Source organism: Neovison vison, chromosome 6 (genome assembly GCF_020171115.1).
Source record: "Neovison vison isolate M4711 chromosome 6, ASM_NN_V1, whole genome shotgun sequence".
NCBI lineage: Eukaryota > Metazoa > Chordata > Mammalia > Carnivora > Mustelidae > Neogale > Neogale vison.
This window is the reverse complement of record NC_058096.1, coordinates 39,887,163-39,913,243: the sequence shown is the minus strand read 5'-3', so window position 1 is coordinate 39,913,243 and position 26,081 is coordinate 39,887,163. Positions and strand designations below refer to the sequence as shown.

The window sequence follows — 26,081 nt, the reverse complement described above, 5'->3', positions numbered from 1 at the left end:
ACCAGATATGCATAAAAATGTTAATTTAGCAGAAGCCAATAACAGTGTAAAAGATAAGGGAAAAAAGCATAATAGCAATAAATCTTTATTGGAATTTTTTTTAACAAAATAATTTTTAAAAACAAAAGCACCCGCATGTAAACAAGAAAGTAAATAAAGTTAGTTGGCATCATTAAGTACATCCAAGAATCAAAAAAAATTCTGGGTTAACATTCCATAATCCAGTAAAATGTTTTGACCCATCAATGGTCAGGGAAACTATTTAATACTATCAATAATGCGACCTGATCTTTGAACATTATACAATGGTTTATGAATTATAAACAATATAAACTTTACATTCTTCCCACCAATCCATATGCCACATGTAGACCCTGTCATAAAATGGGATTTACATTGTCGATATTAGACCAAAATGTCCATCCTCATAAACTGATCAGGTTGACACCTATCTGATCTCCTCTCCAGTTTTTATGGTGGGATATACTAGAACCCATATATTACAATGTGACTTTTTTAAACAAACCTAATCCTAAATTCTATCCCTAACTAATCTGCCATTTTATTTTTTCTCACTTCCTATACATACATTAAATACCATGGCAACTTCACCTTAAAAAATACTGCTAATACATTAATACACATTTAGGCAATAATTTCTGACAAAGTTGTAGTTTATTTACCAAGAAAAAAAATGCTCTTTTTTATTTTAAAATTTAGGTCAAGTATTGTCATAGTAGTGTTAAATTAAAAAGGATGGCTTCCATTCAGAGGGTTCAATATACACACTATTGAAGATCAAAATTAAACAGAGATTAAATTATATCTTATATGGGGAAAGATTTCTCAGTTCTTGGAAGAAAGACCAAAATACAGTTTTATTACTATAAAATGTTATTAATTCAGTGCCTGTTTTTGCTAATTCATTCAATTCACTTTCATAAGCTTTATAAAAGAGAGCCAGGATAAGTTTTCTAAGAGGCCTTAATTTCGGTTTAAAATTTAAGTCTTTTCTGTCCATTAAAATAATTTAAAGATGTGCACAATATATTTGTGCTGTTTAAGGCAGGTGCCAAGCACATTTTGAAAGGTAATAAACTTACCAACTAGCATGTTCCCCCAAAGGAAAAAAAAGAAAAGCTCATGACTGTTTTTAGGACAGATGTTTAAACAGCACTCTTCTTTTGGATCATTTAAAAATAATTTGGCAGCTGAACTGCCTATGGTCATACTACATATCGCTAACAAAGGACAAGCAACAGATACAGAATTAATGATATATTTTTAATATTTTTACATGTCTCTTTAGTTGGTGCCTAGTGGCTTTTAACAAGATTTTTGTATTCACTGCAAAAAGACAGAACATAAACACTAAGTAACGAATATAATTTTCTCTATGCCATGCAGAAGAGAAGTCAAACATTTTACACATCATCACTTCTAAAGAGTTCTAATTAAAATCCAAACTGTTCCCATTTTTGCATCCTTGTCATTCTTTGGTAAAAGATTGAAAATAGTCATGGGTTAGAAAACAAATGTTTGCTCCATGGTCTTCATTTTTGCAAATAAATGTGTTTTGTAAAAGGAATCTGCACTGTGCCTGGTTTATACTAAATAATTATAAGTAAGCAAAATATTATGGTTTTTCTGACTAATCTACTCCTAAAGCTTTGAGTTGCCGTTCAATCTCTTCATCGGAGATTGTAGCCTTTGAAGTAGAGGCAGATGGTAAGCTTCGGGCAGCTGATGGGGCTTTGGCCATCTATATTAAGGGAAAAGGAAAAAAAAATGTGCATTATCAAACATCTGGGCAAGGACACAAAGGATATGCTACAAAAACATTTGCCATTCAAATATATAAAAAGATGCCTCTAACAGCAAAAGCTAACTTTAAGTGACAAAATTGGCAGAATTGATTTCCGACCGAGGATGGAAGACATTCATACCTTTCCAGAGATTTCAATTCCAATTTCATCAAGAACTTGATTTACAATATCTTGGCTTTCTTCTTCATCATCAGAGCCATCAAAGATGTCATCAAGTGTGTCATTGACTTGAGGGAAAGGGGAGAAACAAAATTACAGTTACTATCAAACAGACGTCAAGTTAGATCTACATTTTTAGAAGGTGGCCCAAGTATGTATACATACTTGTGTATTACTCCAGGGCAAACTTAGCTGACCCAACAAACTACAAAAGTCATTTTCAAAAGTTAGTGAAGTTCACTTACACATTTTTGAGTTACTAAATCTGGAGTACTTTTCATTGCCACACAGATTATTCCATAATAAAACAAGTCTACTCTGATTTTTAAAAATGTGTCTTTAATAAACAACAAAAGAAATTCACAGCCAAAGTTTTTAAGTAATGATTAAAATTAAAGTTATGATACATAATGATAAAAATTAAAATAATTATAAATATATCATTATAAAAATAATTATTATATATATTTATATATAAATATATATATTTATATAATATATATAAATATAAATAAACCATTATAAAAATAATGATAAAAATTAAAGTTTTTAAGTAATGATTCTAAAAACTATATTCACTGAGCAAGTTAGTAGCTGTTTAATCTGACCATGGAATAATATTCAAGAATCAAATATCTTGTAAATATTAGGGAGACAATTTACGCTTTTTAGACCTATAATTATATTTTTATCTTAAATTTACATTCAACATGTAGGCAGAATATTCTAACAAAGTCCAAGGTTCAATGTTTTATTAAACTTGTCTGAAGAATGACATCCAATTTAACCTTGCAAAGATTACTACTACTATATCCCTTACTACTATATCCCTTTCTTCCTCCTTTCCTTTCCTTCCCAAAATATTTATGGGAAAAGTTCTGTATAGAAAGCATCATGTTAGGATTGTCATATTTATTTCTGAAACAAAGTGCCTGGGCATGTAGTACAACTACAATTAATGGACGGAGAAAAATGAAGACCTCAGGTACTTTACATTTAAGTAGAAAAGAAATTAATAATCAGTATAAATATGAAAGATAATAAAGGGAAGAGATTACATCCAACTGGGAGGAAGTACATGTGAGGTGCTCCTTGAAGGATGCACAGGATTTGACCAAACAGAGATAGAGAGCACAGAATGCGTAAAGACTTGGTGGAAGACAATAAGGATTCACTCAAGTGGGGCAAGTTCTTCTGTTGTGTTTTTATTTAAGGAGTATGAATGGAAAAGGTGTATCCATTATTCTGGGTCAAAGAGTTTATGTTTGAGATGGGAAAAAAGATCTGGGGAATCATTTGGGATGTTCCCTGTTTCACATGTACATTTTAACTGCTTGTGTCCTTGGTATAATTAATAAAGCTTGACACTGGTTAAGATCTCTGGTTAGTATGAGCATGACTAGACAACCTGATTTTTTTGTGTTCGCTCAACAGCATAAAGTACATTTGGAAAAAGCTTTATTATGTTCAAGGACAAAAAAACACCATAGTATCATCTCTGAAGAAATAAAGCAAATGTTAACCCTTCAATTAGAGTTTCAATTCTTCCACTTAGATTCAACTTTTGGACAAAGTCATTTTACTTCTCTGGGCTCAGTATGTTCACTGGCAAAATAAAGGGGACTGACATGAAAACTGCTTTTGATTTACATGTGGGGGGTTTATTTTATTAGTCAGCAAGAAGCCACTAAAGGAATCTCACTGGCATCCTCAGAGGTAAGTTTCTGGAAAAATGATTTAGATGCAAGTGAAGCAATAATGAGGGTAGGAAGTACATGTCAAAGTTTATAAGGGGCTCAGTTAAGAAGTAGCTGCAGAAAAAATGAACGAAGGGGTAGATGAGAAAAGAACAGGGAAGTATAATTAGGGATTAACAAAGAAGGATGCTTTCGGAAAAAGTACAACAAAATTAACCATATTATATATATATATATTATATAATTTATGTATTTGAATTTTTATATATGTACTTACATACATATGTATATAAAATGAGTGTGTTTATGTGTATAAAATATAGATTTCTCAAAGATCCTGTTTCCAAAATGGAATGTGAACAAGTTCTGGAGTAGTACTGTACAATATAAATTTCAATTAGAAAAAGATATATCCATTTAAACCTTGAATTTACCTTTGGATGAAAATACTAATGTTAATGTACTTTACTAGTCATAGAAGAAATGAGTAATCACCAGCAATTACTACTCTTTCAGACCCATTTGCAAAGTACTAAAATACAAATGAGAACTATGAAAAAACGAGTTGTTTGAGCCTATTGATTCTCTTCATTATACCTTAATGGAAAACTTAATTCTTCTAAAATCTGCTCACACCTGTGCCATCACTGGAAATCACATACACGTTAGATACTGTGATGATTATATAAATGACAATTCTCATAGTCATTAAAAATTCACTAATGAGGTTTCAAAAAAGTCCTATTTTTTAAAGCAAAGATTCACAGTCAAAGCTAAAGAATTTCTGAACTATCAAAGACATACATACACTTACATTAACTCCTGAAAAGGGAAACAGATATTCTGAAATTGAATACCTGAACAGTGGTGAGTTTAGTATTCCTGGTAATTTAATTAGATACTATTTAATTGTACACTATTTTGTCCACTAAATGCCATTAAATTAAAATGCTGGCAGCTAAGCAGAGCTAAACTGTCATATCTCTACATAGTTGTAAAACAATCAGAAAATACCTTTGCGAAACAATGATGTCAGTTGTGACAAACAATGTTAAGTAATGTTGACCAGGATTATTTATTAGCAGTAAATTAAAGGTTGGGATAATCTTTCTGGGAAGAATGTGGTATGAACCAAAAGGCTTATAAAAGTTAATACTCTAAGAATATTTTTAAAATGTAGTAAAAAAATAATATAGAAACATTTATCAAAGGATTATTAGCAAATACACAACAAATTTTAAAACAATGTTACTGACCAATGTAAGAATGGTTCAATAAATTAAGACTGATGTTATTTAATATTGATGTTATACAGTATTAAAAAAAAGACTTCAGAGAAGATTTAAGGTCATGAGTACATGTGTATATCATACTACTATGTTTTTTAAAAGCAGGATAAGGTTCAAAATTGCACATGTAGTATGATTTAACTAAGATATGGGAAAATACAGGAAAGAAACTAGCATTAACAGTAATTAAATAATAAAATTAAATATCTGGGTGGTGTGATAATAGATTTTTTAAATAAACTTTGTTCCTTTGTGTTCTCCATAGTTCCTCTACAAAATGAAACTAACTTATAATCAAAAAGAAGAAAACTAAATATTAAATAACTCCGGGAAGGAAAAGGAAAAAATGAGAACAAATGCACTTCATTATCTCTACCTCCAACAGAAATAGGGATCTTCTCTAGTATGAAAGAATCAACACACAACTCTGAAACTACCAAATTCATACCATGAAGAGTTCTTTTATTCACAAGCTGGTTCTGGTCCCCTCATCAATGAAGTAAAACCTCTGGGGCCAATATGGCATAAAGATATGGCATATCATATTTTATATTTTTCTTTCCAGTAAAGTCTGATAGGATTTGAGCCTTATATTTTGCAAATTTAAAAATACACTGGAGTTATAATATAGACATCTATTCAGAAGGCTGCTGTATCATTGCTTTTTTCAACATTTGTGCTTTTATGGAATAGAATACGAGGTTGCTAGTAAATAAACTTGGCTGATTCAAAGATAAAAAAACTAAATTTCATTACAAGTTATTAAACTCACTCATTTCTTCAGTCATTTCCATTTTCATGTTTTCCTTCTGGAAATTCTGCATTGTTTGTAATGTCTTTTGTGGATCCATCTTCTTGTTAACTGCTTGCATTGTCTTTAAATATATGAAAAGATTCATGTTGGCTACATAAATGTGACATTTTTACTATGAAATAAGTCCAAAGAGAACAAACCAAATTAGATACAGGCTTTCTAAAGATATACATACTGCCATAATCAAACATAAGACTGTTCAGTATTCTAGAAAAAATGAAATACTCACTTGGAAACCATCTGCTTAACATTTCTGTAATAAAGACCATAGTGAAAAAACTCATACGAACAGTAGGCCAAAAAAAAAAAAAAAAATTAAAAAGCATTGTCAACAAAAAAATCCACTGCTATTCAAATGGGACAACTACATTTGCCTACTCTATGGCAAGCACATAATGCCTAAATTGAATAGAATCACAATTTAAATTTTACAAAATTTTTTCATTAAGCTTTTGATGTCTAAATTAAAAAGGGGAACACACAGTATACACACTTAATCCATTCACGTACTTTAAACCATATTTTGAAGAAATGAACAGAACACTGAGTTTTATAGAAATATCTGAAAAGAATTCTTATGTTTTATATTCACAAGTTATTTCATTAAAAGAGATTAATGCTATCTAGTATGGCCAAAAACATTATACAATAGAAAATACATCAGTTTCAAAGATACCAAGCAGTCTTTTCCCAATCTGTATACAATCTACTGCCTAAGTAACTTTGGTCACTTTGCTAACTTTGGATACTACAAAGTTACTTTGGTAACTTTGCTACTACCAAAGTAACTTCTAAGTGTAACACTGGATTTTCCCCATCCTCCTCCAGCCAACACAGACACTGGAAGTAGGATTCCATTGTTCTTGTATCAAAAGCCAAAATCTGTAATTCACCAAACACCACTGAACTCTAGCAAGCTAGTCTTATGGTGTACACTGCCCTCCAGCCACACTGATCTTCCACTTCCTTAAATGTGCCACACTTTCTCTTGCTACAGGACCTTTGCATATGCTGTTTTACACATACTCCTCTCCATTTGTTTTCATTATCAACACTTCAGATTTCACTACTTTCCTAGGGAAATCGTCCCTGACACCCCTGATTAGAATAGATATTCCTGTTAAGTCCTACTCACTACCGATGGAATTCCCTATTTACTGATGTAAGTTATATTACTTCTCTTGCAACTTATAGTATTACTGCAATTAATACTAATAACAATGATGATAATGATAATAATAAAGCAGTAAATGCCTACAGAGTCTTAACTATGTTTCAGACACTGTTCTAAGCACTTTTACATATAACATTTAACATTAAAAGACATTTATTCAAACCTGACAAATCTTTTTGATGTGCTAGGTGCCATCGCTGTTCCTGTTTTAAAAACAGATAATGAACGCACAGAAGGGCAAAATAACTTGCCAAAAGCTAATGAATAGAAGTGAGATTTGAACTCAAGTAATATATATTCCTAATTACCACACTAAACAACCTCTCAAATGTGCTGTTTTTGAAATAGACTATACAGGGGTGCCTGGATGGTTCAGTTGGTTGGTTACGCGTCCAACTTAACTCTTGATTTCAACTCAGGTCATGATCTCATCAGGGTGCTAGGACTGAGCCCGGTGTTGGGCTCCAAGCTTAGCATGGAGTCTACTTGTATTTCTCCCTCTGTTCGTCTTCCCAATTTCTCTCTCTCTCAAATAAATAAATAAATAAATAAAATCTGAAATAGACCGTACAGTTTAAACCCTTGCCTGGTTTTGCTTTCCACTTCATCCCCATCATTTGCTGTACTTCCTACCTATATAGGGTCTAAACAAATATTTGCTGAATTAACAAGTACCTAAAAAGATTAACTGAAAATTCTAGTTCACGTATCCCTATAAGGCAGGACCATAGTCCGTACCTTTTCCTGGCCTACTACCTACAAAAAATAGCAAAATAAGCAGTTTTCCCCTTAACATTATTGAAAGGTTACCCATCTCAAGTGTGTGATCATCACATATGATCTTTTCCTCAATTAGATGTTTAGTTCCGTTTGTGAAAGAAAAAAGGAAAGCAAGTTTTTGTCCTTAACTATATTTTTGACTGTAAAATGACACAGATCCATCAAGAGTAAGTTAACTGACAGAACTAATATTGAAACTTCCTCTATTTTTCTGAAATGTCCTTTATTTTTTTAAAGAACATAATGTGTCACTGCACTTACCGCAGCTAAGATGGATAAATTCTATTTTCATGTGCTCTGCAATCTACAACACAATTATAGTTGCTCCTTATTATTTCTGGATTCCATATCTGTGGATCTGCCTACTCGCTAAAATGTATGTGTGACCTCATACCAGTATCATGGAGCTTTTGTGTTCCTCTGTGGACAAGTAGAGAACAGCAAAAAATGTGAACGCCAAACGTGCTTGTTTGCAGCTGAGGTCTAACAAGGTGACACCGTGCTGCCTTGTCTCAACTCTCATACTGTAAACAAGTGTCCTTATTGTGGTCTACTTACCTTTTGTTGGTGATTTTGCCTTTATTAAAATAGCCTCAATCATAGTACTAAAGTGTTGTGTAGTGTTCCTAAGTGCATAAAACTATAATGTATTCATGGAGAAAATACATGTTAAGCTTTGATTAGGCATGAGTTCAATGTTAATGAATCAACATTTATTAACTATGGTGTCTTTCAACAGAAACACATAAAACAACCTTAGTTATAGCTGGTTGACAAAAACGTTGTGACCAAAGGCTCACAAGAAGCTAACCCTGTACTTCCCCTAGGAGTGATGGTTTGATATTGACTAATCAAGTGTTCCCAACTTAACATTAACTACTTCAAATAATGAGAATCAACTATAAATACCATTTTTCTAATATGAACCTCCTACTTTCCTCTGTGGCTCTCTTTTCTTTTGGTCTTCATATTCATACCCCTCCTTCCTTATATTTAATATCTAGTGGTATTTTTTTTTAAAGATTTATACTCATTTATTTGACAGAGATCCAAGTAGGCAGAGAGGGAGGCAGAGTGAGAGAGGGAGAAGCAGGTTCCCTGCTGAGCAGAGAGCCCCATGTGGGGCTCCATTCCAGGACCCTGGGATCAGGACCTGAGCCAAAGGCAGAGGCTTTAACCCAATAAGCCACCCAGTGCCCCCACCTAGTGGTATTTTTAAGACCTAGGTCATCTGCAAAATCTTTCAGATCATTCAGTTCAAAGATCTGTACAGTTCACTGAAACTCAGCACAAACTTAGCAATGTTGATGTATGTAGTAGGTAGTTTCCCAGTCAGATATAGCTTAACCTCCCTACTCTCTACCCCCACCCTATCCCCAACTGAATAATAAAATCTGTAAGAACAGGGCCTTTGTCTTAAATATCTTCTTATTCCTTATAGTACTTCTTATTTATCAAGGGACTCATTATTAAAAAATCAAAAAAGCTCCAAGGCACCTGGGTGGCTCAGGTGGTTAAACATCCAACTCTTGATTTCAACTCAGGTCATGATCTCAGGGTTGTGAGGTCGAGACCCATGTTGGGCTCCATGCTGAGTGTGGAGCCTGCTTAAGATTTTCTCCCTCTCCTTCCACCCCAGCCCCGAACTCTGCCTCTCTAAAAACAGCTCAGAGTCCTTTAAATTCTATAGTGAAAACATTTATTTTTTTATATAAAGACTAAGTTAAACGTAAGTTCCTGATAAAATTAACTGATAAATCCTTCTGACAGAAATCATGTGTCCTTCTGACAGAAACATGAAAATGAATCAAGAGCAAATTACTGAGTAATTAAAACTTACAGCTTAATGAAATAAGACCAAAAATCTAAGAATTTAAGGGAAAACAGCAAACAAAACTTTAATTTAAAAAATTTAAAAGATACACAATCTTGGAAAAATCAGAATATCCTGAAATAAGAAATTTTAATTTAAAACATATCAATAAAGAATCTATGTACATGTGAAACTAATTTAATATTATAAGGTAATATGCTTCAATTAAAAATTCCAGAAGCAGTTATCTGGATTACCTCATATTATAACTCCTTTTACTAAATATTACACAGATTCTGTACCACATATACATCAGGAGGTACTTTTAAATCTCATTTGAATCCTTTGAATCCTTAAATGTCTTAAATAGAACCATAAATGTATGGATATAAAGGTTCCACTTACTTTTGCTGTAGTAGACATTGCTCCTGCCATCTTCATCTGGGAATTCATCACTTTCGTTTGTGTCGACATAGAAGTGACTTTTGAACTTACAGCAAAAGTTCTTGTTTTTTGTTTCCGTAGATGTACAAGCTGTTTGGCTAAAACTCTGCAAGCTTCTTTATTACCAATCTTAGCCATTTTCTTAATTTCTAACTCCTAAGAAAGGAAATAGAGTATTGGGAATAAAATCATTGATAGGTAGGTAATCCCTAATGATTTACTTCAGAAAAAAAAAAATTAAAAATCACACACACATTATATGCTTTTTTCTCCCTGATCATGAAGAAAGGAAGAGGCAGTCATAAAGTCACAGAAAAAAATAGTTAATTTGAGTGGGCAATTTATTCCACATGTTTACAAGGGACTTTGTACCTTCATCTACAAATATAAAGCAACTCTATAAAAAGGTATTTACAAAGAGCCCGAAAGAAAATGAGAATGTTCAACCCAAAAGTTAGTAGAAGAAAGGGGAAAAAAAAAAAAAAAGACGAAGAATTGGTGGGATAGAACAAAAAGAGCACAGTGGTTGATTTAAAGTGAATAATAAAGACAATTATACCAAGTGAGAAGGTTCACCTAAACCCTCAATAAAAGTTGTCATTTTATGTAAGAATATAAACTATACTGTATGTTATGTCAAGAAACCAACTTTAATTATAAAAACAAACCTACGTAAAAGGACAGAAAACATATTCCCTATAATTACCTACTAAAATCTGAAAATCTGGAGTGTGCCCATTAACATCAGATAAACAAACAAAAAAACCAAGAGAACAGGGAATACTACCAGAAATAAAAAGGGAGGTTTCATAATGACAAAGGAATCAATATATTAAGATGTTAAAACAATCCTATACATGCATGCACCTAAGAACAGTGCTTCAAAATATGTGAAGCACAACTGACAGAACTGAAAGGATAAACACACGATTAGCATGAGGTATTCAACACTCCTCTCCAGTACACTGCTATAATTGTTAGAACAAGTAGATAGAGAATCTGTAATGATACGTATTTACAAAAAATACTATGACCAACCTGACCTAACCAACATTTATAAAAATGCCACCACCAATAGCAGAATACTTCATACGTGTACACCAAAAAAAGAAGGAAATCACCAAAACACAACATATTTTGCTCAGAAAACAAGACTCAATAAATTGAAGAGGACTGAAAGCATACAAAGTATGTTCTCTAACCACAATGAAATTAAACTGGAAATCAGTAAGGGAAAGGAAGGAATATTATAAATAAGCAGCAATTAAACAACATCATTTTAAATAAGTCATGAATTGGAAAAAAATCTCAGGAGAAATAAGATAGTATTTTGAATTTAATAAAATGAAAATGCAACATATCAAAATGTGTGGGTTACAGTTAAAATAGCTCTTAGGGAGAAATTTTATAGCATAAAGCTTATATTGGAAAAAATAAGTATCTCACAAGCTTGAAAATTGAGAACGTAGAAAAAAGTAAAACAGTAAATACAAGTAAAAGTAATATAAACAATAAAAGAAATCTATATAGTAGGAAAGAAAAATATAGAAAATTGATGAAATCCAAAGCCATTTTTCGTAAGAGACTGATCTAATTGGCAGACTATTAGCCTGAGAGGGAAAGTGAGACAAAGAGAACACACAAATTACAAAGATTAGGAATGCAAAGGAGGGATGCCTGGGTGGCTCAGTAGGTTGGGCATCTGCCTTTGGCTCAGGTCATGATCCCAGGGTCCTGGGATCAAGACCCACATCAGGCTCACTGCTCAGTGGTGAGCCTGCTTCTCCCTTTGTCTGCTGCTCTCCCTGCTTGTGATCTCTCTCTCTCTCTCTCTGACAATAAATAATATCTTTAAAAAAAAAAGAAAAAAAAAGGGGGATGCAAAAGAGGGCATCCCTTCATGTCCTAAAGATGTTAAAGGATAATATGGGAATATTATGAATAACAAGTCATTACATTTTAAAATTTAAAAGACATGGAAAAATCACTTGACAAATGTTAACTACCAAAATTCATTTAAAAAGACAGTTATCCTGATCCATTCTGTATCTGTTTTTTTCCTAAAAATTGAATTTGTAGTTTAGAAACCTATCCACAAAGAAAAGTTCCCTCCCAATCGCTTTAATGATGAATCCTATCAAACATTTAAGGAAGAAATACACAAACTCTTCCAGTAAAGGAACAGTAAGAGAAACCAACTCATGCTTTAAAGTCAGCATCACTCAGATGTCAAAACCAAATAAAGACACTGCATGAAGAGAGGACTACAAATGAGTATCTTTCACAAACATGGATGAAAATATTCTTTACAAAATTTCAGCATACTGAGAAAAAATATTTTTAAAAAAACATGTCTTACCAATGGAGCTTATCCCAGGAGAAAAAGCTTGATTCAACATTAGTAAATCAATAAATGTAATTCACTACATTAACAGACAAAAGAAGAAAAACTACATGATCATCATCTCAACAGATGGAGAAGTGAGGCTGTACCCTCACCTGATAACACAGTAAAACTTAATTCAATATGGTTCACAGTCCTAAATACAAGAACTAAAATATAATTCTAGAGGAACACATAAGAGAAAAACTAGCAAGTCTGGGTTAGAGAAAGCTTTCCTGGGACACTAAAAGTACTAATCACAGAGAAAAGGAATAATATATTGCACTTGATTAAAATAAAAATCTGGGGCGCCTGGGTGGCTCAGTCGTTAAGTGTCTGCCTTTGGCTCAGGTCATGATCCCAGGATCCTGGGATCAAGCCCCACATTGGGCTCCCTGTTCAGCAGGAAGCCTGCTTCTCACTCTCCCACTGCCCCTGTTTGTGTTCCCTCTCTTGCTGCATCTCTCTCTGTCAAATAAATAAGATCATTAAAAAAAAAAAAACCTTTAAAAAAATAAAAATATTCTGTTTTACAAAAAAGACACTATCAGGAAAATAAAAGAACAATAACTGAAGAAAGTATTTGTAAAATATATATGCAGTAAGGTACTTGTATTTGAAATATATAAAAAACCCTAACAAATAAATATTCATAAAAAAATGGGTAAAATATTTTAATAGACACTTTGGCAAAAGAACACTTTTGCCATATAAATGGCAAAAAAAAAAAAAAACCACACTTTTGCCATATAAATGGCAAAAAGGCACATGAAAAGATGCTGAACATCAATTGCAATTAGCAAAATACAATTTAAAATGACAATCCACTATACACCACCAGAATGACTAAAAAGACTGTCAACTCTAACTATTGGCCAGGATGGGAAACAACTTTACTTTCATATACAGCTGGTAGGGACAGAAAACATTACAGCCAATTTGCAAAACTGTCTAGCAGTTTCTCACACAGTTAAACATACATTTACCCTATGATCCAGCAATCCCACTCCTAGGAATATACCCAAGAGGAACGAAAACATATGTGCACACAAAGACTTCAATTGCATCCTTATAGCAACTTTATTCAAAAGAGCCCAAACCTGGAAATAACCCAAATGTCCACTAGCTGATGAGCAGATAAATAAACTGTGAAACATCCATACAATAAAGTAAATTAAAAAAATTAATACTGATTATGTTACAATATTAATCTCAAAATAATTATGATGAGTGAAAGAAGCCATATTAAATACACATTTAAAAAACATAACATAAAAATATTTAAAAATGGACAAGATAATCTATTTTTTAAAAACTACATTCATTATCACAGACACAATGATCACCAAAAATCAAGTAAGATACCTATGAGTCCACATAATTATTTCTTCTAACCCTTTCTTGCTATTCAGGACTATTTTGTCTTTGTTGTTAACTGAGAATGAAGTAGCTGTGTTTTGAGCAATACTTCCTCCTAGGCATTCATGACTTCTACAAACTGAAGAATAATTTGATTTTATAACCAGCAGAATTCACAGAATCCTGATAAAAGTGAGCAGAATGACACAATCAACAAAGGTAAGCAGAAAATGCAGGAAGATGGTAAATGCCATTTCTTAGTAAATCACTTACCACCTGCCATGTGTCTTTTTCTTAGTTAGCTAATTATTCTGACACTAATTTCCAAATTTGTTTGAAAAGTTAAACTGAAATTTAATGTTCTACTTACCAGCTGTTTTTCTTGCTTCTCTAAAGCTGCTCGATCTCTGATTATAGCCCTCTGTGTACCTCGTAATTCTCGATTCTGTTCCTTTATTACATCTAAGAGAACCACAAAAGAAACCTAAATGTATGAATTCCAAAGTTTTTTTTCAATAATATTTGAAATATTAGACTTGGAGACCTTAATTTAAAAAAAAAAAAGAAGAAAACTTGATTTACTAGATGTTAAAATTTTTGCATTCAATATACTAAAAGATTAGTCAAATATTAATACTTGGATTATAAATATTAATTATATAAAGAATTATAAAAGTATAGATATGCTATAGTTAGAAGTTTAAACAAAAGTATATATAAATCACAATAAAATATTCCCTTAGAGAACTGATTGTATGCAATGTTTTATGTGGCACACATATAGGTCTCTCTCTCTCTCTCTCTCTCACACACACACACACACACACACTCTCACACTTTTCATCTCTTCTTACTCTAGTATTTTATGAAATTCCAGGAAGGAAGACAGATCATGTGTTTATTAAATCCTTTTTTCTACATTAAGTCATTATATAATAGCGTGAAGCAGCAGACCTTCCAATGAGGCAGACCTGGATTTGAATCCTCCCTCTACCATTGGCTCACTGCATGATGATACCTCGGCAGAATCAGTTAATATTCTAAACTTCAAATTTCTTATTCATAAAATAATGACAGTTGGTAAGGTGTATTTAACATACATAATATACTATTAAATTGCCACTCAATCATAATGTTTTTCTAACTTATTTCAACTCATCTGGATTCATTACTCCCACCTTTTGAAGAATTAGTATTAGTCTAGGCCTCATGGACCATAATTTGGGTTAGTTGTTACTAAATAGTTATTTCTTTAAAAATCACAAATAGGGACGCCTGGGTGGCTCAATTGGTTAAGCAGCTGCCTTCAGCTCAGGTTATGATCTCAGTGTCCTGGGATCGAGTCCCACATCGGGCTCCTTGCTCGGCAGGGAGCCTGCTTCTCCCTCTGCCTGTGTCTGCCATTCTGTCTGCCTGTGCTCACGTTCTCTCTCTCTCTCTCTCTCTCTGACAAATAATAAAATCTTAAAAAAAAAAAAAATCACAAATATTGGGGCGCCTGGGTGGCTCATTGGGTTCGGCCTCTGCCTTTGGTTCAGGTCATGATCTCAGGGTCCTGGGATCGAGCCCTGCATCAGGCTCTCTACTCGGCAGGGAGCCTGCTTCCTCCCCCTTCTCTCCCTCTGCCTGCTTCTCTGCCTACTTGTGATCTCTATGTGTCAAATAAATAAGTTAAATTAAAAAAAAATCACAAATATTGATGGTAATTCTTGCCAAAGCTGATCTCTCATTATCAGGAATCTTGCTCAGTGCTGTACATGCATTATACAATAGTCACAATGATGTTATAGAGTTGGTTTTTCATTATTTTATATTTGAAGAAAATTGAGTGTTAGGAAGTTTAAATAACTTGCCAAAAGTCACAAGGTCATAAGCAGTAATGCCAGATTTGGATCCAGTAATCTTAATTACTTCATTAGAGTTCCTTTCTAGTCAAGAAGTAGATTTAAAAATAGTAGTAACAACAGAAGAATAGTCTCTTCATCAAATGGCACTGGGACAATAGGATGTCCACATGAAAAAAAAAAAAAAAGAAAGAAATTGGGCCCCTACATCACAGTGTATCTAAAAATTAATTAGGGCCACATGGGTGGCTCAGTCAGTTAGGATCCAACTCTTAATTTCGGCTCAGGTCATGAACTCGCGATCATGAGATTGAGCCCATATCAGGCTCCATGCTCAAAGTGGAGTCAGCTTGAGATTCTCTCCCACTCCTTCTGCCCCTCCCACCATTCATGTGCCCATGCACAATTAAAAATAACAATAATAGTAATTAAGAAATAAATACATAAATAAAATCTTTTTTAAAAAATTGACCCCAATATAAAAACTGAAATCATACAATTCTTAGAATATATGGGAGTAAATCTACATAATCTGGGACTTGGCAACAGATTCTTAGATATGACTCTAAAAGCATGAGCAACAAAAGAAAAAACAGACACTTCATGCAACTTAAAGGCTGTGCACCAAAGGACATTATCAAGTGGAAAGATATTCCACAAAAAGGGCGAAACTTATACATATGTTAAAGAATCTAATATCTAAGATATATAAAGAACTCTTAATAACTTAAAAACAAGACAATCTAATTAAAAATGGTTGAAGGACCTGAATAGATACTTATCCAAAGGAGATACAGAAATGGCCAATAAATACAAAAAGAAGATGCTCAGCATCATTAGTCATAAGGGAAATGAGAGATATTACACACACACCAGAATGGCTGTAATGAAAAACAAAAATGGAAATATGCAAGTGTTAATAAGGATGTGAAGACTGGTACCCTTATATATTGCCAATAGGAATGTAAATTGTTTCAGACACTGTGGATAACAATTTGGTGCCTCCTCAAAAAGATAAAAATAAAATTACCATATGACCCAGCAATTCCACTTCTAGGTATTAGAGAGATGGAGTGTAAAAAGAAAGAAGTACTAATACTTCTTTCGCAGACTGCGATTTTCCAGAGGTTGGGGAGAGAAGAAAATGCTGAGCACTGCTTTACTTGTACAGGATTTTACTGTGAGGTGATGATAATGTTTTGGAACTAGAGGTGATGGTTATACACCATAGTGAAAGTACTAAATGCCACTGAACTGTTGTTCACTCTAAAGTGGTTAATATTATGTGAATTTCACCTCAAATAAAACAACAGAGCCAACATCCATTATCCTTTTGCTGATGGAACATCACAACTTATTTCTACACATTCCTGTGTATAACAAAACTTTACACAGAATAAAGATAGGCGCTTACGTTGAAAAATAGGCAGTATACTAAGAGGTTTACAACAACCACAAAGGTAAGTACTATTATCTCACTTATTTCGAAGAAGGGAATTGACATTAGGTGAGGTAATCTGCCCAAGGAAGAAACAGTACTAGGATTCATATACAGGCGGTCTGAGTCCAGGGCCTCTGATTTTAACTACTGTATTATGCTGTGAAGCCTTTCAGACAAACAAGAAATAAAGTTATCAGAGACATAATCCTTATAAATATAGATTTGTATTAATAAAAATATACAATGAAAAACATTTCAAGTCATTACATAAGATATAACTAATCAACTACAATGACTTTCTAAATAAAAGTTACAATGCCAGAGCTCCTCCTTATAAGACATCTATTTCCCCACCTTTGCATACTCTGTTTCTCAGTAACATTATATTGGTAGAGCACTGGCTGTAATTCTATTGTCACAATTTGTGTTTCCTAGACTGCTGTAATAAATATCACAGACTGGGTAATTTAAACAAGAGAAACTAATTTTCTCACAGATATGGAAGCTCGAAGTCCTAGATCAAGGCACTGGCAGGTTTGATTTTTCCCCAGGCCTCTCTCTTTATAGCCTGCACATGGCTGCCTTCTTGCTGTGTCCTCATATGGCCTTTACCTGAGTGTGCCCATCCCTGGTGCCTCTTTCCTCTTCTTATAACGTCACCCTCCTATTGGGTTAGGGCTTTGCCTTTATAATCTCATTTAACTTCAATTACCTCTTTACATACCTTATCTCCAAATACAGTCACATTGGGTTAGGACTTTAACATACGAATTTGGGGGCATACAATTTGGTCCACAGTACACATTATCTTTCCTCTGGCATCTGTAGACACTGAACAGCAAAGTTCTCATTTCCCTAGATTTAAAAGCAATCTTTGGCCTTTTCATCCTCAATACTCCCAATTTTCTTCTTTTGAACTTAGCACGCTATCTTGCCAAAGCCAATGAATTGGTATAATAGGGGGGTATCATATATGATAAAAAGTATATATTTGATCTTTGTCTTAAGTTCCTGGCACAGAACTCCTAAAACCCTTGGAATTTCCTTAGTGGTAGGAGTATCTTTTAACTCAAGAAGGGGTACCCGTAGGTAGATTCCGGACGGGACTGATTACCACAAAGACCAAATGCTTGAATAGAGGGTAGAAAGTTCAGCACCACTCCCCTCAACTGACCTCAGGAGAAGGGAGTGGAACTGAAGACTGGGTTATAAAAACTCCTGAATAAAGATATTGGGACAGCTTCTGGGTTGGTGAAAAACATACCTGGGAGAGCAGCATGCTTGAAAAGGGCATGAAAGCTCTGTGCCACTTACAGCCTCCAAAACTTTGCTTCCATTTGGCTATTCCTGAGTTCTAACGGTTGTTCTAGCAAATTATCAAACTGTGGAGGAAGTTATGGGGACTCTAGAATTTACAACTGGTTAGTCAGAAGTACTCGTGGCCAACTGGGACTTGTGACTCGCATCCAGGATGAGGACAATCCTGGAGGCCTGAGCCCTGAACTCGTGGTGTCTGTGCTAACTCCAGAGTGTGAGGATTGACTGACTTTTTGGACCCAACAGTTGATGTCAGAGAATCAGAGAGCAGAAAATAGATATAGCCATCTCTGTTGGGAAAACACTACTTATGACACGAAATTTTACCAAAACATGTACCTTAATCAAAATAGTTTTACTTCTCTTTGCTTAATTTTATATAGCTATGTGTACCGTAACTGTCACAGTACATTAGAGAAAGAAAAATAAAGAAAATTAACTACTGCATATTCCATAGCCCCGTAGTTAATAGACATATTAATATTTAAACAGTTCTAAGCTATAAACTGAGAGCACCTAATGTTGCATACTAAAATATAGTCATAACACATTAAAACATATTATGGTAAGTAAGAAAAGATAGTAAAACATTTTCTTCATATAAGATGATAGGCATAATCCTACAAAACAAACATATTACTCTCAACTTTTTTTTTAAATAAAAGCAATCCCTATGTTAAATCCACATTTAATGATATGGTCTCCTAGATAATTCAGAGGGACTAATAACAGAATGATTCTAAGACACTTTTAATGTTTTTAGGCCAAGTTTATTTTCCATTACATTTATTTTTTGGTAGGTTGGATTTCCTCCCAAGATTACAAGCACTTTAAGAGCAAGGAGCACAGTATTTTCTTTATTCTACTTGTATTCCCACCACACTTCATGCCAACTACTACCCCAATATGTGTTTAGCAGTGATCTGCAAGAGAACAAACATATTTAAATGTAAAAGAATGTGCCTTACAGGCATAGTTAATACATTTCTTTAAGATGTATAATAAACTCCACTGGTTACCAAGAAAGATGGTTGATAATGTAACCATGAACCTTGACTATGTCAGATCTCTTTATACAGTGGAAAAATAAAACACTGTAATAACCAGGTATTTCCCTTATAATTTTCTGCTTTTCCCTTTTTTCATTCCAAGTGGGGACAATGACAGAAACATGTACTGGGTATTACTGAATCTAGGAGATAGAGTGCTTGGCTCCTGTCCATCCCTGCTTCTTTCTCTAGGCAAAAGAATATGCCCAAATTTTTATATTCTAGCAATTCATCTACCTTGTGGGGTTGCTGTGAAACACTTCATAATAGGTGGTAATAAAGAACTTTCACATTGTGAAAATGGCAATGATACATGCCTGTGACTATGATATGTTCTTTGCTACCATTTGGTGAGGCAGAAAAGAGTCAGAGGCCGCCCCAAACCACCACCCTCTTTCTCACCCATCCCCAGCACAACACTCAGAAGACACCCAAGCCAGCTCTACTGTAGGCATTAAAAGCCTAACTTAAGCCTTTCAGGCTCTTTTTACTGAGTGAAATATATATATATATATCACACAGACTCAAATTTTGGACTTAAGATACAGAGAGAAAAGGTCATTCTGCTCTCCTTAGTTCTGAATCAATAAGCTCTATCTGCTTACAGGGAAAAAAAAAAAAGTCAGTAAATAAAAAATAAAAACAAAATAAAGGGGGTCTCCATATGGTCCAGCCTAGCTTACTAGAATTCTCTACTGGGGTTTGAGGCGAGGCCCCAACTTGAATTATGGCTGTCCTTCCTGGCCCTGCTTATTTACATATAATTTGCACATTTAAGAATTAAAGCAAAAAGTAATTATCAACTCTAAATACAGGCATTCATTTCTTTTTGAGTTATATTTTAAATATGTTTAAAGTGCCTTTCCTTTGGGGAAAAGGAGGTGGCCCATCTCAAGCTTACAGAGTAGTTCAGTTTTCTGCCCCAGGAGCCTTGAGGCACTGGTGTACTAGACAGCATCCACTCTACCATATACAGGTTTTGTTCTTTGCTATAAGGTTATGTTTACTCTAAGGCCAAGATAGACATTTTAATCTAATATATCATATTTTCTGCTTTTAAATGTATTTCTTTAAAGAAAAAAAAATCATTTGGATCCATACATTTTTATTGCCTATCAGTTATCCTAAATCCAGTGATCATAGGGACTAAAGTAAGAGCACAGAATAAGTAAGCATATCCTGCATTACCATTTTTATTAACTTGTTTTGGAGATTAAGACCTGAGAAGACAAGGAGCTTCTCCTTTAGATTTTATCTGCAATCTCTGCAGCAGCTGGGAGTGGAAGCAGTGGGTCTGCAGCACTGGAAGGGCAGACTAATGGGTTATTGGCTACATCCTGATCCTTACTGAACAGAAGAACCACCTGTGTGAAGGGGGTGTGATGGAGCTCACCCAACAGTAAAGAGGAAAGGCATCCTGACTATGCAGGAATGTACTAGCATCTGGGGTGGATGAGAAGAAGAAAACTGCAAATGGTAAGAAAGAAACATTTAAGGCCCTTTCCTAGAAAACGCTGGCTCTAGGAACCAAAGTTACTGACAGGCAGAGGGAAAATGACAGTGAGAGGAATGGGTGAGGGAGGAATCAGAACTTGGAATGTAAGCAAATGTTTCAAGGGTTTGGAAACTATACATCAAAAATATCAGGGAGGAATGGCATCAGCTTAATTAACCAGTTCTGATACACAGTAAAGAAAAAATAAGAACAAAAAACAACTAGGGGGAAACTGAAAGGATTGTGGAGGATTGTGCCAACAGATTTCTCCTACATACAGTCCTGGGAGCCAACCAGCCATTTAAAAACATGAAGTTGAAAAACTCAGCAGGACTTTCTTGGAAAGAGGAGATGGAATACTAAAGAGAAAATAGGAGTCTAGCCCTATGGTAGCATAAAAGGAATGCTCCCCACCCTCCCCCCAGTAAAATCTCAAGTCACTCAAATACTGAGAAATTCATTCAGATTAGTTTATTAGTAAAATATCAGTGTTTTCCAGAGCTGAAGGAAGGTCTTCATATGGGCTCTATGTTAGTAGATCTTTAGGTCTCATGTGGTCCTCAAAGACACAGGCTTTGGTACCATCATCAATAACAGCTTCAGTTCAGAAAATTGTGAAAGAGCATTTTCTCCCTTTAGATAAAAGTGGGAACAAGAAGGAAAGATCCTATAAAAGGGAAGTTTCACAGACCTATGGACTTGAAGGTAGAAAATAATAGCATGAAAAGAAATACCACTCTTTGAGGTCATGCTAGGGATGCAGAAATACAAAGGGGAGACATTTCCCTACAGAAATATCCATGGATGGTATCCATCCATCTCCATACCAAAAAGTATGGAGAACTTTAACTCAGAAAAATTCTCAAAAGAGAGTACTGTGCTTCTGAATCCCATGTTCAATTATTTTTCTTTGGTGTGCCAAGAATGTAGGGGTCAAACAGCAAGTAAAATTTGAGTTTTTAAATATTCAGAATAATTAGCACTAAGGGAACACACAGCATCCTAGGGAAGATCTAGGTATATAAGAGGTAGCATCAGACTGTTCTATCTTATTTGGAAGAAAGTAGAAGAGTTCTGGAGGGGATTCAGTTATACAGATGGTAGATTTTCTTCTCTCTTAAGATAACACAAATGTCTCAACTACCTTTTGACAGGAGATTTATCCCAAGTTAGTCAAAACTTCACACATCCTGAACCCTGGACTACTAGCATACATGTATACAATCTCAATACCACCAAAACCAAGAAGCCTGCTCCTCTTCTATCAGTAGGGTTCCTCAAATTTTGTCTAAACTTGCATGGAGGTGGCAGTGATACACGGACGTAGACTATAATAAGCTCTGAATGCCGGAAACACTGCTTTTGGTTAGTAAACACTATTATTTTCAAATTTTGTCTCTAAACGATAAACTGCTCCAGAGATACTTCCATGTATGATGAAGAGACTCTGCTACCATAAATGCAATTTAGGAAAAACTCTGAATAAATATAATCCAACTTTGGAAGTACACAAGGATCTCCTTTAGTGCCATGAATGCAAGTCAGGAAGCAGAGGCTTAAAAAAAAGGCAATACAAGAGTGAGATACTTAACACAGTTTGAGGTGGCATTGGAGAAAAGTTCTCAGAGAAGAAAAACACCTGACATAGTACAGGTTAGCCAGACGAAGGAAAAAGATGGTTCTATGCATATGGACATCATGAACCAAAAATATGTCAGAGAGAGAAAGAGTTTGGTATGGTATGTCCTGATGAACATAAGGACAATACTGCTGAACAGTAAAATGTTCAGATACATGACAGGAAGACAGGGACCAGATCAAGGAGGCCACATGTGCCTAATTAAAGAGCTCTCATTGATCGTGTTGGTACCAGTGATATAATAAAGGGGTTTACACTGAGGAGTAGCATAGTCTGATTTGGGTTTCAGGTAGATCAAATCACAAGGCAACTCTGTAGATGAACAACTTAAGAGTTATGAAGCTACAGGAAAGAAAAGCAGAAGGTGATGTAATAAAATTACAAGAAAAATGGGATCTGTATTAGAGCAAGAGTTATAGGCAAACAGTGGAAAATCATGTTTGTCAAATATTTAAGAGGCAAAAGGAGCAAAACGCGGTAATTAATTAAAGGTAGGAGGCATATCAAGACTTGCCAACACTGGAAGAGGAAACTCAGGAAAGGAACGGACTTAAAGGAGATGGTGGTGAATTGTTTGGAATCTCTTCAGATTGGGGTACTTTGGGACCTCTAGGTGGAGATACTCAGCAAATCACTGGTCTGAAACTCAGAAAAAAAGAACTAGAGTTACAAATTTGGGATCTATCAGCACTTAGGTAATAACTAAAATAGTAAGACTTTGGATAAGATCATGCAGGGAGAGAGTGTACAGTTAGAAAACTGGCAGCCCAAGATGGAAGCAAGGACAACACTAACATTTAGGAAGCAGGGTTAAAAAAAGAAAAAGGAAGGAAGGGGAAAAAAAAAAAAAAAGCCTGAAAGGAGAAAGAAAAAGAGCGGTTAGAGGAATTTGAGGAAAATATTAAAGAGTTTCATGAAAGCCAAAAGAGAATTTCAATAAATAAATTATTATTAGGATCAAACGCAAAACATAGGCCCAAGAGCTGATCACTAAAAAATGGCCATTTTGACAATCGAGGAGTTATTGATGATCTTAGCAAGATCTCATTGCTTAAGCTGTGAAGCAAACTGCCACAGAATTTGGGGGTGGTCTGAGAATTAAAGGGGTAGGAATGGGAAACAACACTACTCCTTCAAGAAGAGTAAAAAGACAGTGGACAATACTTCCTAAAAAACCCTGGTCAGGGGGAGAATCAGGGAAAGGAGGGTTTTTCTAGTTCTACTACTGTTTGAAATTAAAGTTCTACCACTGATTCCAGGAAAAAAGAGCCTGGTTCACAGATAAATGGTTACCATTACACAGTACCTACCGAAAGTTGAGAATTCCACATACTAGGAAGAACAGCAAAATAAACCATGCCATAGGATCTCTAATAAGAAAATATTACCAATGATAATACTCAAGGGATGACGCCCTGGTTCTGCCACTATGTTGTGTAACCTTGGGCAAATTACTTTGTATCCCAATTTCCTCACCTATAAAGGGAGGATGATAGTAGTACTTATCTTCTAAATTCTCTGTGAATTAAGTATAAGATGCTGCATACAAAATGCTATCACAGTGCTGGCTTAGGGGAGGACCTCAAATTTGCCTCTACTGAGGATAACAGACAACAATTATATAATGCTTAAAATTTTTCACTTTTTAAAAGACATATTTAGTTGTTCACTTATGACAAATCCTCATGGCATCCTCATTCACAGGTTCATAATTAGTTTCAATAAACAATAAATAGGTCACCATTAGTCTACTTGGGGGAAAAAACAACAATACTGTGAACACTTCAACCTATGTATATATGTATACTTTATAAATTGGTAAAAGGAAAACCAAATACTCAATTGTAATTTCAAATTCAAAGATATCTTTATCTTCTATGGCATCGAGGTACAATTCTCATTAATTTCTGTAACAAAGTATACACTGCAGAGACTTGTTCATCTTTGTGTCAAGATGAATTAAACATAACTCTGAATAGTAATAAGTGCTGTAATGTTGTCTCCCTTTCTAATTTACAAGTGCAGTAGTCTTTAATGATATAGTATGCAACTCTTCCAGCCAATCCAAAGAGACAAAAAGATTCAATTATTCTCCAGATCTATGTGGTTACATATCTCCCTTATATATCAGAATTTCATTACTGCTGAAACGGATAAAAAGGCAGCATACAGCAAAAGATCTTATGATCAATAATCAACGAGTCCAAGGATCTGCAAGAAATCCATAAAAATACATTACATTTCATAATATATAGCCTCATTACTGCTAAGAAGAATGTTGTCACCTTTTAAACAAAACACCTTCTTTTTAATAAAACAAGGAGTAAAAACATTAATAAAGCTCTATATCAGAATAAAAGTATAAATCTATAATTAAAATGGCATTAAGTGATCTGAACTGGCATAATAATGTAAAAAAAAAATCAAGTATGCAGTTTGGTAGTTATAGTAAATGTACATGGTGGCCAAATTTACATTCAGAAATTTCACATGCAGATCTTTATATCTGTAGTACAGCTCCTAGCTAAAGTCCTTAAGACTTTATTTTCACAAATAAATCTGTTTAGCAAAAAACATTATTTCTTGGATGAATTAACCCAAGTGCAAATGAATATACAGTTAAAAATCCCCACTGCACATCTTCACTTTTTTTTAAATTCTGTTCTTTACTTCAAGTACAATAGTTACTAGGCTTCCAAAAGCACCAAGCAGCACAGTGATGAGAATATAGAACTGGTATTTATATCTTTGAAAATATCTGACATATATTAAGCAATTAAAGCTGTTTGGCCTTTAATATTATGATGTTTTTTAAAATATAATTTGTAATGTCACAGTAACAAAGGTACAACTCTTTTCCTCTGTTTAGTAAATTCTCACTATATAAAACTGAAACAAAAGATAAACCTGTTCCCCCCTGAAGTACTATACAGTAATACAAACCACAATACTGGTACTGAAACAGTGAAGTGCCCCCTTAAAGATTAGAAGGCATTCTCAAATAAAATCCATCTCACATAATTGTACTATATCCTACACCAACTTGAAAGGTATGTCCAGGTACTGTAAATGGTATTTCTTAGTTAATAAAAAGTCCATAAATCAAAAAAAGGTTTTTCACCCACTCAAGGTAGGCAAAAATGTATTATGCTGTGTACTAAATCAGGACTAACATTACATTATGTGTTGAAGTGAGGGGGAGAGTGGCAGAGAAAAAGTGATGTCTTTGTTATCCTCCCCAAAATAGTGTTGCTGGCACTGGAACAGTCAATACAAAGGAATGAAGGAGTTACCCCAGGTCTGGACTCAGCACCCTGTTTGTACCAATCACTGTCTAGCTACCACTGCTCCTTTTGTGGCTGGGTTAGATCCTTACAAAGAAGTGATTCTTTGGTTGAACCAACAGCAACCTAGACTCAACATGTAATAGGAAACAGAATTTTTAAGTAACTTGAATGAATTTGATTCCTGGTGGCAGTCAATGAATATATCAAGAGTAATTAATCAGTGTTACATATACATTACAGTAATTGCTCATAAACACCAATTTGTGTATTT

General features: G+C 34.3%; 1 protein-coding gene across 1 annotated transcript in view; it reads right to left on the bottom strand.

Moving 5' to 3' along the window:
- Nucleotides 1–825: 825 nt before the first annotated feature.
- The window catches only part of CHMP2B (charged multivesicular body protein 2B), a 26,269-nt gene continuing 1,013 nt past the window's right edge, over nt 826–26,081 (bottom strand). Inside the window, exons 2-6 of the mRNA XM_044251165.1 lie at nt 14,109–14,200; nt 9,958–10,152; nt 5,744–5,846; nt 1,947–2,053; nt 826–1,762 (exon numbers count right to left, since the gene is read on the bottom strand). Of these exons, the coding sequence (XP_044107100.1) occupies nt 1,652–1,762; nt 1,947–2,053; nt 5,744–5,846; nt 9,958–10,152; nt 14,109–14,200 (608 nt within the window). The 3' untranslated portion in view covers nt 826–1,651. The remainder of the gene's footprint in view (nt 1,763–1,946; nt 2,054–5,743; nt 5,847–9,957; nt 10,153–14,108; nt 14,201–26,081) is intronic.